Source organism: Epinephelus lanceolatus, chromosome 17, assembly GCF_041903045.1.
Source record: "Epinephelus lanceolatus isolate andai-2023 chromosome 17, ASM4190304v1, whole genome shotgun sequence".
NCBI lineage: Eukaryota > Metazoa > Chordata > Actinopteri > Perciformes > Serranidae > Epinephelus > Epinephelus lanceolatus.
In genome coordinates this window covers 7,607,668-7,624,053 of record NC_135750.1, presented here as the reverse complement: position 1 = coordinate 7,624,053, position 16,386 = coordinate 7,607,668, and the positions used below count along the sequence as shown (strand labels likewise).

Below are 16,386 nucleotides of genomic sequence, written 5' to 3'. Positions count from 1 at the left end.
CGCTCTGTTTTGTGAGCAGATAGACGATGACAGAGGCCAATCAGCAGCTAATTACTTGAATCTAGAGCTGGAGTTTTTTTCCTCTGAGGGAATGTGTGCTGTAACAGCAAATGTTTCTGTGAGGGTCGTTTGTTTGTGGCTGTATGCATGTATTTATTCATAGGCACGGGAGAGTGAAAGATTTAAGATGTGCAGTTATTGTTCGTAGTTATGCACGTGTGTCGGAGAGGGAGGGCAAATTTGTATTTTTTTGCTAATTTAACAGTTGCAGTTTTTTGTTTCTTGGGCACGATTGGCTCGCCGCTGACCTTGGTGGCAGTGGGGGGGCTTTAGCGCTCCTTGAAGAAGAAAAGAGGCTTGGGCCGCCCGCTGTAAACAAAGTTGACTTGCCGACAGATGGATTGAATGACAGAGAGGCTAACTGAGCCAGGAACGGGCCTGGCAGCATCGCACTGAGCAGAGAGAGAGGGAGGGAGAGACAGAGAGAGAAAGAGAGAGATAAAGGGGGGGGGGAGAGGGGAGAAGAGAGAAGAGGTGGCCAACAGGAGAGGAGGTGTGAACAGGTGCAGGGCCGCTGAAGGAAGAACCAGCAGATGGAGAGAGACACAGCCAGTTTAGTTACAGGAAAAAAAGGGTGGGAGGGAAAAGAGGAGGGAGGAGGGAGAGATGGAAACAGCAGAAAAAAGGATCGGAGCGGAGATGAGAACGCTGCGGACGGATAGATGGACAGATAGATGGAAAGCTGGGCTGGGCGCGGAGCAAAGGAGCGGTGAGGCTGCATCAGGCAGCCTCTGTGTTTGATGTGTTTGTTTCGTAAAGTAGAGCAGTGAGATGAAGGGAGGGGTGTCAGGAAGAAAAATGTGGGAGCAGAGTGATTGACTTACATCACCCCGAGGTTTAATAAAAATGTGCTAAAACACATTGAGGTGCGTGTGATAGATAAATTGTGTGACACCGTGCACGGTCTGCTCCACGAAAACAATTCAGATGTTTATTGTGCGGCGCGTCAATGATACGCAACGCAGCAAATGTTCAATATGTCACTTTATTTTCTCCGCGGTGCACTCATCCTTTGTTGGCAGTACCGGTTAGATAGGCCTACACAAGGCCTCCGTCTCACCGTCTCTCAGTCACACACATAAATAAGCCCACTCACACATAAGCAGAAATCATCTTTGTAGTTCTGCGTATCAAACTGTTGAATATTAATGTCGTCTGATTGATGCAGTCTATCATGAATAGCTGTGGATCTACTGGAATTTCTCCACAAGAGTGAATCATCACGAGTGTCACCATTTTGAACAGTTGAGCAAATAGTTAACAGTTGTAATTTTATAGTACAGCATCAGTGTATGTCAGTAAATCAACATCAAGGCGCAGCAGATAATTGTTTGAGCTGCAGGTGCATCAGTTTGAGTAATGAATTTAAATGGAAATCTAATTGTTGTTTTTTTATCTAAGCTTATAATTAAATTGAACTTATCTTAAAAATACAATTCAGATACCATTAATTTGTTATTTTTGTTGACACTATTAATTCAGATCTCACAAGCAGTTTAAGATACGACAGGTACGCACACATCTCTCATTGTCTGATTATGATTATTATTCGTCCTTTATGATATTTCAGATGTATGGAGCATTGCCATGACGATAGCTGTTAGTGCAGATGGCCCTCTGTGACAGAAATAGTATTATTCTATCTGGTCCTCCTCTTGATTCTTCATCTCCGCCGCAACTTGTCTTTGTTGCGAACAATGCTTGTGTGTTGTTTACATGTGTGTGCTAAAGGCTGAGTTCACAATCTGTTCACCTGCATGTTCATTTCACACCTGTTATTTATGCAACATAGGAGCGTCTCTGCATGTAAATATGAGTATGCATTGTTCTCTTCAGTTGTCTGTTACGTTTTCCTGCAGATTATTTAGTTGGGTAAGTGAATGCATCCCGAGTTTAGGGAGTTCCATCGATCACGTTAATGTGTCTTGGTTATCATCATATATTTTGTGTGTTTACACAGAGATCTTTCCTTATTATCTGTGTGTTCAGATACTGTATGACTTCACTCTGTGTGTTTGTGTATCTGGGCGATATTGTGTTTATTGGGAGAGAGTATAGTCTCTTTTACTTTAGTCCAAACAGCGGTCAGTGGTGTCTGGCGTTGGCGAATGTCTCCAATTCCTCCAAGTCCACCGTCTGACTCCAATTTGTGCTCGTTCTCTGATAAACCGCGGCATTTGGTGGTTCTGGCGTGGGATGCCGGCTGCACCATGGGGTGCTGCAAACTCCGTGCTTGGTCAGGCCCTGGCACCCCACATCTAATGGGCAACAGCTTGAATAGTGCCCACTTAGGCAGGCAGTGCAGACTGGGCCCCCTCTTCTTCCTCGCTGCTCCAGCCAGCTAGCCAGCCAGCCACCGCCTCTGCCACCTCCCACTTACCCAGCAGCCACTGTACCTGGCCGCAGCCCCAGAGCTATTCCAGCCTACCTTAGGCCCCTGGCCCATGCAGCTCTCGCCATACTTATCAAGCTGTCCTACAGTGCATCAGGCCAGGCATATACAAACAGGCCCAGCTATCCGCTAACTGAACATTCAGTCTATTGCCTCCTAGGCCCAAACAAGAGTTCCTGCCACAGGCAGCAACCCAGAGCCCATTCACCAATTAGCTGGAAGGCAGATTATTGTCCAGGGAGAATTATCCAGCTCCAGCCCCACATATTCAGCCTCTGCTCTACCCGTCGCCCTTAACGCTTGCTCCAGGGCTTGGCTCTCCGCTGACATCTCTCCTCTGCTTTCTCTTTTTTATGCTTTAATTTGACAGTGCTCACCAGCAGCCATTTTGTGACAGCATTTTTGCAAGTAAACGCGTTGCATTTGATTGGGGATACAAAATGGCGCGGGGGAAAGAACCACATAACTTAGCCTGACTTGCCAGCGTTGATTTGATCCTCGATGAGGCTCTCAGGCCCTTGTCACGGGGCTTTAAACCCTCAGGCCTTGAACTGAAACTTAGAATCAGCCGCCCTCCTCAAGGTTGTCCCCATTAACGAAGGCCTTGAGTCTGTTCTGCTCCGTTGTGTACAACTTCATTCGGTTGTACATGTAAAGTGTTGTTCAGTAGATCAGCAAAAGCAAACAGATGCCAAATGTGTAGCTCTCTGTGTTTTTGTTTTCCTATCTTCTTCTCTTTTTCATTGCTCTCCTCTTCCTCACCACCACCACTCTATTGCTGACTGCTGGAACTTTCTGGCGGTCTGTCTGATGCTAATTGGTGGGTAAACAGGTCTGGTGTGAGTCCCCCCCCCCCCCCCCACCCCCCCCCAATTGCACACAAACACACACACATAGGCATACGCAAATACACACGGCCCCCTGGAACCTCTTGCAGGACCAAATGGCTGGCAACGCCTGCCCGCCATCTCCCGCTGAGCCCTGGTGTGCGCTTTGGTGGCTCAGGCTGCTGTTCAAGCCCAGCGGGGGTTCATTCACTCTCACACACACACGCATACACGCACACACTCATACGAGTACAGACACACACAGTCTCCTTGTGTCCCCTGCACACCCGCCACCCGCTTTCACACCCCAGACAGCAGGACAGCAGGAGAACACACACACACACGAAGGAACAGACAGACGCGGTCACTTTAGAGATGCAGGCCAAGCGCTGTAGGGGAGAAAAGTTTTCACTTAAACTGGAGAATTCTCTCTTCATTAGCGCCTTTGGACTTCAGGAAGAGTTCTGTTTATTTGTTCGTTTTTTCCTGTCTTTGTAGTTTTTTCTTTTCTTTCCTTCTTTGTCTGTTCCTCTGTTGTCTGGCTACACTTGGACTTAGCTGAGTTAGAAAGTTTGGTTCAATCAGGAGTAAAAAGCAGTGTTGTTCAAAGCCTGTGGGGATGAGCACCTTCGTTTGCATCTTACCTGCACAATTGAGACGAGCGAAAAGTGGAGATTAAAGCGATTCGATTGCTACCAAATGTGTTGAGCTAGTTGGCATTCCCGTCGCACTACGAATTCATACAATTATTCATATGTAGACGTATAAGTGCGGTCCTTTTGATCAACTGATGTCACGTCGCTGTAGAGATATACATGCTTTTGGTATGAATGTGGCTGGAAACTAAATTGTATTGATACAAACTGCACAGGAAATGCAAAGGATGACAAGCAGCTTAACCAGAGCAGACTTATCTTTTTATTTTTTGCAAAAGAGTCTGTTATGGACCCTTGTATCTGTGCAACTGTGTATGTGTGTGTGTGTGTGTGTGTGTGTGTGTGTGTCTTGTAGACAGCTGTAGTATCACTCAGGAGTCTTGAAGCCGACAGTGGCCTGACGCTTTTACCCATCTACCGCCCCCAAGTCATTTCTGTCATTCTCCTGTCTGTCGTATCTTTCATTCTCTTGTTTGCACAGTGTTTAACTCTCCTCCTGCCTTCTGTCTCACCTCTGTTTATCTACCAGTCTTTCTTCTTCACATTATTGATCTCCCTCTAACACAAAAATATAACTGAGTTAGGAATTATTCGAAAACCGGTTGTGATTTTTTGATTGATAATTGTTTAACTTCGCCCAACAAATCGAAGGCCGACAGTTGTTTTTGATACTCGCTGAGTATTTAGCATCACTGTCAGTTGCACATCTCATTTTGAGAGCCATGTTTTTTATAGCACATATATGCAGGTTTTTTTAAACTAAACTAACTAAAAACAGGTGATAGACTCCTTTCCCATTGCCAGTTTAACAAAACCGTGTCCACAGCTCTGCAACAGACACATCAATTTTTTCTGGTGTGTCATGTTCAATGTCACAAACGCGCCAGAAAACAGATCAGTAAACAATAGAAAGAAGCGTGGAAGCCAGGAAAATATGACAGTGGTTACTTCTTTTTTTACATCTCTTACTTAATCAAGCTCTCTTTCAGACTCTGTGCCGATTAATTTTGGAGAAAGTTCGAGTGTTGCTCGGACAGAGATGGGCAGAATTTGTGGCATTGCATCGCACCAGAAATGGGGCAATTATTATTAAATTAGTGTGTTCACACAGGTGTCATGTTTACGTTCCTGCAGATCAGAGCTTGAGCCGATATATATAGCCATGACGAATGCAGAGTTGTGTTGTCATGCCACCGGAATTTCTAACTTAAATACATACATTACATATTACATTATTTTTTAATATCATGGGGAAAAATTAACATTGACCCATGAACTTAAACATTTGTATTAAAAAAAGAAATATTAAAAAAAACTATAAATTGACATTGACAGCTTTACAGCAGAGTGAATGTTGTAAACATTAACAATAAGAGAGGAGGATAAAGTACAGCTGTATCTGTAAGTGCATCTGAAATTTTCAGGATTAATAGGTATCAATGAAATCATATTTTTGACAACACAGCTGCAGAGTCATTTTCATTGACAGTGGGAAAGGAGCTGAAGAGCAGCCTTACCACCAAATCACAACTGCTTTACGTGCTGTGATGCTGAACTTGACTGACATGTAATTAATTTTGAGTAACACAAGCAGATATTTCTGTCATGGTCAGTTGAAAAAACAAATTCTTTACACTTCAACACTTCAGATTTACATGGTAAAAGAAACGATATGACTGAGTTATAGCCCGCAGGTTTTTCATGCTCAGCCATTAACAGAGGATGAGTAATCACTCGTCTGAAGCACAGAGTAACATTTAGTGCCTCTGTTTGGATGAACACTGATTTTTACACACGCTGCAGGTAGCCAAGTTACGTGATAAAATTGTGCATCTAATAAACACCATGCTATTTTGAAATTTCACAGTTTGTATTCAGTGCATTTTTTTTTACATGAAATACCATTATAATTAGAAAATGTGGATAAATTATTATCTTTATAAGAAGGATTATGGTTTAAATGTTCATTTAACATCCTGGTTCTTTTCCCCAGGCAGGACAGAGAGAGTGCAGAACGGGCTCATGAGGAGGAAATGGCGTCAGCGACCCTTTCAGCGCGGGAAAGAGAGAGAGAGCTGGCTGTGCTGCTGGAGCAAACAGAGGCTCAACACCAGCGGAGAGGTCAGTGCTTTCACTTCCACTGTCTCTGTCCCACCTCTCTAAATTAAACATATATCTGACCTGTTTCAAAGAAAGTTAAGTATCCTCATCTTTACTTTCCTCATCAAAGGAGCTTCTTTAATTCAGAGTCTTGTGTAGCTGAACCTCAGCCCGGATGTCCACCGGTTGCAGCTGCATCACGTTTTGGTTGCTTTGTTACATCTCTGTTGCAGTTCAAATGTTGACTGGAATCGTTTCAGAGGTGGCTCGTCTTCATCCTGTCTGTCCTTCAGCAGCCATGTTTTGTTTAGAGTTGTTTGCCAACATTTGGGTGCGTATTTGAACCTTGTGTAAAGACAGGAACTTTGTGCCTGTACTTAACATATTTTAACTACTGTATGCAGCACGCTGTCTTGTCTTCATTTCCTACCTGTATTTTCTGAATAGTGTGTATTTGCAGAGGGAAATTTGTAGCAGTCTTTTTCTTGCTATGGAGACTTTGGAGGAAAAGAGACAGACAAATAAGAAAACTAATGAAATGCATCATTAAATATTAAATGGATATAATTTAGGACTGGTTGCTCATACCTGATACCTTTTAGTTATCAACCAAAATAACCCAGTACCAAGTAGTATTGAAACTTTTCCAGTCAAATGACCCCTGCAGTCGTTACAAATTAACTTATCTAATTACCTAATTAATTACTGTTATAGCAACTATTTAAACAATACCCAGCCCTAATGTCATTCAATTGATATCAGTATTTCTATACATTCACAAGTGATTCTTAATCTTCAGAGATGCTCCAGTCCTGCATCTGGTGGCCGTTGGCCCTCTGGCTAGCATGGCAGCTGTGATGAAGCCACATCAGCTGGACATTACAGGTCAGACAAAGGGCAGCACTAAATGTTTTTCAGTAGAGAGCCGCACACACTTGAGAACATCTCTACACAGCCACACAGTAGCAAGTGCAGGCCACTGCGGTACATAGGCGTATTAGTTGTCTTCCACAGAGGGGAGGGTGATGTGGGGGGAGACGGAACAAAGCAATAGCAAATAGGATGAATCACACTGAGTTCGAATATTCAGAACTGCGAGGAGCAAAACAGCGAGAGTTAATCAGGGTCAGCTACAGAATCACAGCCCTTGAGCTGGGAGGGTTTCAGTCTCTTCCTCAAGGACACTTCAGCAGGGTGGATCTGTGCTGGAACAGGGTCTTGAACCTGCATCTTCCAGTTGAAGGATGGCTTTCCTTCTCACTGTGCCACCTTGCTCCCCACCAACACGACACGGCCAGAGTGGGAGGGGACGGACAGGAACACAAATCATTTGAGCCGAAGTGACCTCAAAAGAGCAGAACAGAGGGAAAAAGAGCAAAAGAGAAGCCATGAGAGGAGGAGAGAGAATAGCAGGGCAGAGCAGAGGGAAGGTGATGGGAGCAGAGCAGAGAGACCCAGCTCAGAGCTCCCTGTCTGTCTGCACAGCAGAGCTGCTGCTGCTACCACATCTGTTGCACCATCTGGATGCCCCCCCCACCCTCACACCCACCACCCACCCTCAGCCACTCTCGCTCTCCATCCCTCCCTTCTCCTATCTTTTTATTTACCTGTGGTTCCCTTCAACAACCAGGGAGCCTGCTGGTACGCAGAACAAAGATGGAGGGTACAGAGGGAGGAATGGATGGAGGGAGGGGAGGAGAGGGGGGTAAACAAAGGGTTTGTTTCTGGCGCATGTCGGCGGCACACATGTTGTCTAAAGAGAGCTGACATCAGAGCACAGCAGGAAACTGTGGATGGGGAGGGGATGGAGGGGTGGACGTCCTTTAGTAGCTCGCATCACTTCCTCTCCCCGTGCAACCCAACAGACGAGCTGGATAATTAGCTTTCTTGCTCTCCAAATCCCGCCTCTCTGTCCATCCGTTTGTCCTTCCATCCATCCGTCCCCCCTCTCCCTTCTTCTCCGCTCCTTCCCACCTTTTTTCAGATTTTTTTTTTCATGTTTCTTTTTTGAGTAAATGCGTACAGAGCAGCCTCTAGATGATATCAGATATTTGTTTCTCTCCATCCCTCCCTCCCTGCCACGCTTCTTCTCTCCATCCCTCCCTCCCTCATTTTTTCTCTGTTTGTTTCCAGTGCCAGTTCTGCTGTGTTTCTGTGTCCCAGGGTTCTTTTTGGCCTACGCACGGCCAGACGCATTCAAAGCCTGTTCAGCTAATTAGCATTCTTCATGCAACTTTTCCAGCACTGACCAAACTTTGTTGGGTGTACGTGTGTGTGCACGTCCGCGAGTTTGTGTGGTTTAGTTTCATGCTCTGTAGCATCCAATTTCTGCCCTCCGCGCATTATCTGTGGCAGTGATCTGGGGACAGAGGCTGTATGGAGAGGAATGAAAGGTTAGTCACTTTGGAGACACAATGTGCAGCCAGTACAATAATACTAAACATCAGTGGGCATTGGCCTTTACACCTCTCCCACTCATCATTTCCTTCTTTATATTTTATTAGCATCTCTGTAGCTCATAGAGAAGGAAGAAGAAGAAGAGAGGAATGACAAAAGTGTAGAGTCAAATTTCAGCCTACAGGTAATGCTATGTATTATAGTGCAGACATCTTCCATCATGGCTCTTCCACTACTTGTTTCTATCTCTTTCTTTTCTCCCCAATATCTACTGTATGCAGAGAAAAAAAAACTCTTCACAAGTCTGAGCTACTTTTCAAAGACTGCGAGTCCTTGGTGTTTTTGGTTTCGGTTGACTGTAACAGAATGCCGGAGCAGGTGGATCATTCCCTCAATCCAAACGGCAGCCATTGTTATTTTAAAAGAGCAGACATATGTTGGAGAGCGGAACGTGGATCATTTCAAAGGAACGATGAAAGCCCACTGTTGGATTGTTCAGAAAGAGGCCCCCATGAGCGGATGAGGACGTGGCAGGAAGGGTGGAAAGGAGAAAGAAAGCGCTTTCAAACAACAATCCCCCTCTCTCTCTCTTTCTCCATCTCATTTTACCCTTCTCACACACTTTATATCTCCATCCTCTATTCTCTGTACTTGTGTTTTTTCGCTCTGTACATCTCCGCCTGGTGTTTGAACAGTTCTGATTTTATTGTGAATGTCGACAAAAGCATTTTTTGGGAATACATTCAAAGAGACATATGTATCTGCAGCATTTGTTACAATAGATTTAATTGTTCCGCTCTGTCCATAATGGAGATGTTTTCCCCCTGGTATGTGAGGCCGTTTTGTTGATCTGCTGTTAAAAATGTATCATATGTGTTAATAGATGTGGCCAAAGCTCTTTTATTAAAGTTTTATTTCTTACTATATACAGTATGTCAGACAGTCTGGTAAATGGCAGGCATGTTTTCCCCTAAATTCTACCTTTAATTAAATAAAAGCAAAATAAAATCCTGGGCCAGTGAAATAATCTTAAAAAAATCAATTCTATTTGAGCATTTAAAAAAAAAAAAAAATCAGACACATATTCTGTATGCTACACTAAAATTAAGAGAAAGGTTTAAGTGCAAGCTTGAGCTTGCTGTGCGTCACAGTTTTAGCATTCACCCCTTGACAAATAAACTCCTCTGTCCTGCAGAATAATGTGACTATAAACACTTTTAAAGCGTCATTTCACTTTGGTGTGACGTCAGGTTTTTGATGAGTGCAACATTAAAACCTTGATTAGACTAAAAACTTGCATCATGGGTACGAATCTTGAGACCTTAACTTGTTTTGTCCATTTTTTAAATTAGATTTAAAGCAGAATGAGCGTGTTTAAATCACATTACATTACACAGCTGTACTCTGTCAGTGTCTTACAAATGTAATTGTCACATTATGTTTTTTTTTTTACTTGGAGCAGCAGTTAATTTCAGGATGTGTAGCAGCAGTATTAAAAAAAGTAGGGATACACACTATGTACAGTACATGTAGCTGGCCTTTTAAAATGATAAGAGGAAGTGTAAAGTGGACCTACACAGTAATATACGGTGTGTGTAATAATGTTACTCTAAATGCTCTCAGCAGCTATTGATGTTGATACCAGAATTAGAAAATCAACTGTCATTTGTGCGACTGCCTTTAAACATGTCTCTGTTATTAGAGAGAAGGGGAGGTGGGTGATGGCGGCGTCCAGTGATAACACATCTTCGAGGCAGGCTTTTTGACTTTGACAGCGTCTGAACTTCAGCGTGGGCGTGCGGGCTGAAGAGTAAAAAGTGTCTAACTGAAGTGATATGTTGCTTGAACCCCTCTCAGTGTCTCTGTGTGGCCAGGATCCCTGACAGCTACTCAAAGTGCACATGTAATCACCCACCATGGTTAACCTCACACTAACCGACAACTTTCCCACGATCGCTTGCAGTTGGAGAGTTGGACGGGCTGCTGAGTTCCCAGAATTCCCTGATCAGGAAGCTGAAGGAGGAGTGCTGCGCGCTGGGCGTCAGACTGGAGGAGCTGACAGAAAGCAGCAGGTCAGAGTTTTCTCTTTCGTCATATTTCGTCTTTGTATGAATTCACTCGATACAGTTCAGATCTGCTGGTGTAGATGTACGCAGCCTCTCTTTTTTTATTCATTCGCTCGCTGTTGTTTGTTCCCTCTATCTGTCGGACATCCATGTCATCATTTCATGAAGCGTCATCGATCCAGGCTGTTTGGACAGAGCATGTCAACATACTACATACTGCTTTCCAGTCTGACCTGTTTTCTTGTTAACCTGATGCTACAGTAGTCACAGCAGGCCTGCACAGCTCTCCATCTGGGCTGCCTGCCTGTGTGTGTGTGTTTCACTGTGTGTTTGTGTATTTGAGTGCGTGTGTGTGTGTGTATGTGTGTGAGAGTGACCCTGGGCCCAGTGTCCTGTCAGCTGTTGGAGCTGTGCTGCACATTAGTCACATGACAGCCCCCAATCTGGCCCTGCCAGACCGCACTGGCCTCACCAGCCACAGGACACGTGCACACAACACACACACACTGTGATACACTGTGTATTATTTTATGTGTTGACATCAATACCAAATACACATATATATGTACAGACTAATAACTGCCACCTTGAATGGTTTTTTTTATGTGTAGAAACTCACATACACGCTGACACACTGGCATGAAGGCTCATCGCCTGCATCTGCTGTATGTGTGTGTCATGTAGTTTAGCAGCAGTGTGGTGTTGGAGTGTTTTGTGCCCGGAGCTGTTTGAGCTCCTGGAGTCAGAGCCCAGTGTAGCGGTTAAAGTCCTGCTGGACAGCCTCAGTTGGGCTAAGCGAGGTTACACTGAGACAGTTGCAGAAAAAACACTGAGAAAAACTCTTGTTTTAGGTTGTTAGTTTTTTATTTTTTTTCCCTCCCTGATATAAATTTAAATACCTGAACTTTTGCCGCTCTAAAACAGTACTTACCAGTGGCTGCACAGCCCAACTTGTTTTAGAGCGGCATATCATTTTATTTAGTTTTATTTGGATGTGAAATGAAACCAAAGTTTAAATTAATAAATAATCAATGAATTCCTTATTATTATTATTATTAATAATATTATTATCATTATTATGATATCATTACATGAATAATAATCTATTTATTTTACTGTTATTTATTTATTAATTTTTTAATTAATACATTTTGTGGTATTTGATTGGTGCGTAGACTCACATCGTCGCTGATTCGTATTTTAGGCAGTATTGAAGGTATTTTTTGATTCAGGTTTTGGCACAACTCTTTTCTGCTGACAGGGAACTGCTTCTGTTTCGGTTCCCGCACTTAATTTCGAACTGTTCAGAGCATTTTGACCAAAACTAAAGTGGTTTAGAACCCGCAAAGCTGGTTCTCAGCTGGAACAAAAAAAAATAAGCAGGTTTTCCTTGACCTGAATTGTGAACTGTGACGACATGAGTGGGCGTGTCATATTCTACAGGTTGAATAGAGGATGGGGAAGACAATATTCAAGTGAGAAATTGTTAAAAAGAAGGAGCGTGCCGTGGTTTCATGAATAGTTGGTCCATGCTTGTTTTGAGGGTAAAACCATCAATAACAACAGTAACAATAACAATAACAGGACAACTGTAATTAATGTATTTCGCAATTTTGCTACCACTGTTTACTTTCATTGTGCATTGTGCAGCGCCCTCCATTGATGACACATCCTTGATTTTAATGGCTCCACCCAAAACTTGTGAAAACATGTGCTGGTTCTCTAGATAGCACCGAGGTTCCAAGAAACCTGAACGAAAGTGGTTCAAGAATCAGAGCTCATTTGGTGGAAAAGGGGTATATGAGGCCTTCTCCTGCTGCTGCTGTGCAGCTGACAAAGCGGTTCAGAGCATCTGGTGGACATGTGGCTAAGACACATTTCACATAACTGTGACGTCTGGCCACGGACCCTTTTGTTCCATTTCATATGACTCTCTCTCCCCATGTTTTCTGTCTGTATTCCTGTTGCTGCTCTCTAATAAAGAGTAAGAAAATGGTTGCTCCACAGTCTTATGACAGTCGTATGACATGAGTGAGGATTAACCTTTTTACTCAGCTGCCAGTTTATTAGGTACACCTAACTGAACTAAAGCAGTCTGATATACCAGTCCTACCCTCACTGATGTAAAAGGGGTGAACAAAATAATATCTGTCATCTGTCAGTATATTGCTGCATAGCTCAACAGCACCACAGACAGCAGTCTCTGAAATGATCACACAGTTGAATCAACACCACTTAAAAACAGTTAAAACAAAAATACAACAATATTACCTTCATGAAGGTCGGATTTGTTGCATGGCTGTTGTATTGGACGAAATTAGTTTAAGCTAGGTGTACCTAATAAACTGGCAACTGAATGGGAAATTAGGAGAGATTCCCAAAAAAATGTATGTAAACATGTTGTTATTGTTCGTAACGTATTGTTACGACAGATCTTAAATCTCAAGACTCACCTGTTCCCTTTGCTGAGATTGAGCTATTTATTTGTATTTATGTCTCGTATTGTGAAGCCTTTTGTCATGTCACATCCAGATTACTTAAATAAATTTACAGTGTTACTAAAAATCATTTTTAACTAAAACCTGCAGCCTGCACACCTTGCTACCAGGTACATCTTTAAACTGTTACATCTGTATTAACTGTGCTGGTGTGTGTGTGTGTGTGTGTGTGTGTGTGTGTGTGTGCAGAGGAGAGCTGGAGCAGCTGGCCCTGGAGAAGCAGCACCTCGAGGAGACAGTAAAGAATCTGAGAGCTCGCTGCTCTGACATGGAGGATCAGTGTGTCCAGCACGGCCGCATGCACCAGCGCATGAAAGAAAGGTACGTTAATACACATATTTAATACACACACAGCAGCACATCCCATACATCTTAACATCTTTATCTAATTTCGTCAGCTATATTTTGTTCCTTTTTCGACAATGTTTTTACCAGCAAATAAACATCTGATTTATAAGACTATGATATGTTAGTTCCTCAGTCAAGACGGTTTCCAGTCGTGCTTTTTTTCCACCCAAGAAGTACTGCACTTATTTCAATAAAAAAACTGGCAGACGTATCTTATGATTTTACCATTTTTGATTATTAAAATAACAGCAGCCTTGTTGGAGTTACTAAATGTTCCCAACGTGCTTTTTAGTTTTAATTTCTTTCCGTGTGCAGAATCTGGCAGCGGGCCTTCCCAAAGGAAAAAATAAGTGCAGTTTTCTCTTCACAATCTGTCCCCGACTGCTCCGTCTTGTGCACATCTAATGTTTAATTCTTACAAGAATTGTTTTATTTTTTTTGTTGACACAGAGGTTTTTTTGTGTCATCAGCAGTTTACTCTCCTGCTGTCTGTGCAGTGGCAACTTTTTACACTTTGTGAAACTGTTCTCTGATTAGAAAACAGAACTTTTCTCTTATATAATGCACTGGAAACATTAAACTGAGTCACTTTTGGGGGTCCACAAACAACAGGAACATCCCAACAAGTACAAGAAGAGCATTGGGTTTTACAATTCATGAGTCATGAATTGCTGCGTTGATTTAAGATGAATCAGGAATATAAAATGAGTTATGAAGGAGCTAATTCATGAAACATTGTGACTTTGACGTACACCTTGAGGCCTACCTGATGGGGTTGTGAACTGCAGACTGAGCGAGACTCAAAGCGACGCACCAGTCTGTGTGTCTCGATCCACAATAGCATGAGCAGAGCTGAATTTGTCTCCTTTTTTGTTTTTTGGAAGTAGAATAACTTGATAAATTATCTGTCTGACATCACTCCCTAATTAACTTATTCACTGAAGTTGTGATGGGCTTTTTGCACTATTTTCTGCCACGTTTTTTTGGTCCCACTGTGGACGTTTTTGAGGGACTATATAGTGTGGCGGATGCATTTTGCACTTCAGTTTATGAAACTTAATTCCCCAGTAAATACGTTGCCCTATGCTGCATACAGGGAGTTTTTCAGAGACACTGACTTCTAAAAGCTGCAGCTAAATGTGGCTCAATCTCTGGCTTATGCTACAGTATCTGTATGTGTGTGTGTGAGAGTGTGTGTGTGTGATGCGGGGGTCTCTTTCTCCCTAAGTGTGGAGCCCAGTTGGTGTGTGTCTCCACAGGGCGCCTGGCATCCAGCCTGGCTCTGCAAATGTGGGCGAGGTTGTGTGGGTGTTGTTGCCCCACTCTGCAGGATCTCTACCCCAGTGCCCCCACCACCACCACCACCCAACTCCACCTTCCTCTTACACAAAACCAAACACACACACACACACACACACACTCACCCTTTTCTCCTGCTCCATCACTGACACTACATATTGTCTACCACCCACCGGTGTTAACCTGTCGACAGTCAGACGCTGCCAAAAAAACAAAGTTTACCAAGTCACAGCTGTCTCCTGCTTGTGTGTGACTCTTTTTGTGTGTTTCATAGAAAGAAAAACAATCTAAGTTGTCAAGGAGTGTGAAGTATGAATATTCTGTATGTTTCCGCGCATATGTTGTGGTGGTATTTTTATGTGTGTGTGTGTGTGTGTGTGTGTGTGTGTGTGTGTATGGGCTGCTATTGCATGTTCTCAGGAGGTTTAGCAGAGTAGGAATCTGGCTGCCAAAAGTGGATTGGCTGGGAAGTTGGCACCTAACTTCTCTCTTCTCCCAACTGAACCACGATAATCACTCTTGGCATTTAGTGAGTTTTATTTTCTGCTTTGACACTTACTTGGTTGATGAATCCTCCTGATATTTAAAAATCCTCTCGAGTTCAGTTCTACATGAGGTCACTTTTGCAGCGACTGTTCAGCCGCTTGACCACATTTTTGTATCTCGTTTCTAGAGATAATTGTTTGGTATGTTTGGGAATGCATTTATTACTTGTGAGCAGTAAGTACATGTATTTTTGGCACTTACATGTCATGTTTTTAGGTGATTTGTGGAGAGGAGGTGCGGTGCAGAGATAAGGGAGAGACAGGGAGGCGAGAGAGGTATGACTCACGTTTACGATGGTCCACACCGCAGCTGGTACTTGGTTTCTCAGTATGTGATTGTATTTCTGGTACTGAGCGTACTCTGGGGGCAAAACTTGAAAACCTGCCACAAATATATTCTTACCATGTTGATTTTAGCTTAAACAAATTTAAAAAAAGAGATCCACAGTATTTATCAGGGCTTCACTGCAGATTGTGATGTCTGAATTAAGCTATAGAAGCAGGGCTGAACTTTCTGTATTTTGTGTGTGTGTGTGTGTGTGTGTGTGTGTGTGTGTGCGTGCGTGCAGTTAAATTTGCGTGTGTGTGTGTGCGTGCATGAGCGTGTACGTCAGCTTTCCTACATATGGCACTGTTCTTGTACCGAATTGCATGCATGCTCCTGTTACCCTGTGTGTCTGCGTCCATACATTGGGTATACATACGTTAGTTGGTCCCTGCAGGCCCTGAGCACTCAGTGGGCGCCCTGCCGCGCCGCTCGGGGGTTAAGGTGTACGTGTTAACAAGCTGGTGCAAGTGGGTTCAATATCCAGCGCCCCGCCCCTCCCCACAGCCTCTCCATCGGCCTGCAATCTGTGCTGCGAAGAGCGGCAACAGCGCACCACGCACAAAACATTTGGAAAATCAGCTTGATTTATTTTTACATGGGCAAGCTGATTGCCAAACTACACAGGGGTTTTAGCACACAATGTTTTGCTGCACCACTTATTTATTTATTTCACTGTGTCTGCGGTGTTGTTTTTTTTGTTTTTTTGCCTGGAAATGAAAAGAGCGGAGGGTGGAGAGATGGAGTCAGGGAAGATGCAGAGCCAGTTACTGTAAATGATTAATTTTAAAGGCTGTATGTGTTTTTTAATGAGCAGAAATAACACATTGACACTTTAATTTATTAAGTTAAATGAGTACAGTATTTCACATG

At 43.3% G+C, this 16,386-nt stretch overlaps 1 protein-coding gene across 1 annotated transcript in view; it reads left to right on the top strand.

The window, feature by feature from the left end:
- The window catches only part of sdccag8 (SHH signaling and ciliogenesis regulator sdccag8), a 53,702-nt gene that overhangs the window by 20,879 nt on the left and 16,437 nt on the right, over nucleotides 1-16,386 (top strand). Inside the window, exons 14-16 of the mRNA XM_033612583.2 lie at nucleotides 5,929-6,056; nucleotides 10,396-10,504; nucleotides 13,186-13,317. Coding sequence (XP_033468474.1) covers nucleotides 5,929-6,056; nucleotides 10,396-10,504; nucleotides 13,186-13,317 — 369 coding nt within the window. The remainder of the gene's footprint in view (nucleotides 1-5,928; nucleotides 6,057-10,395; nucleotides 10,505-13,185; nucleotides 13,318-16,386) is intronic.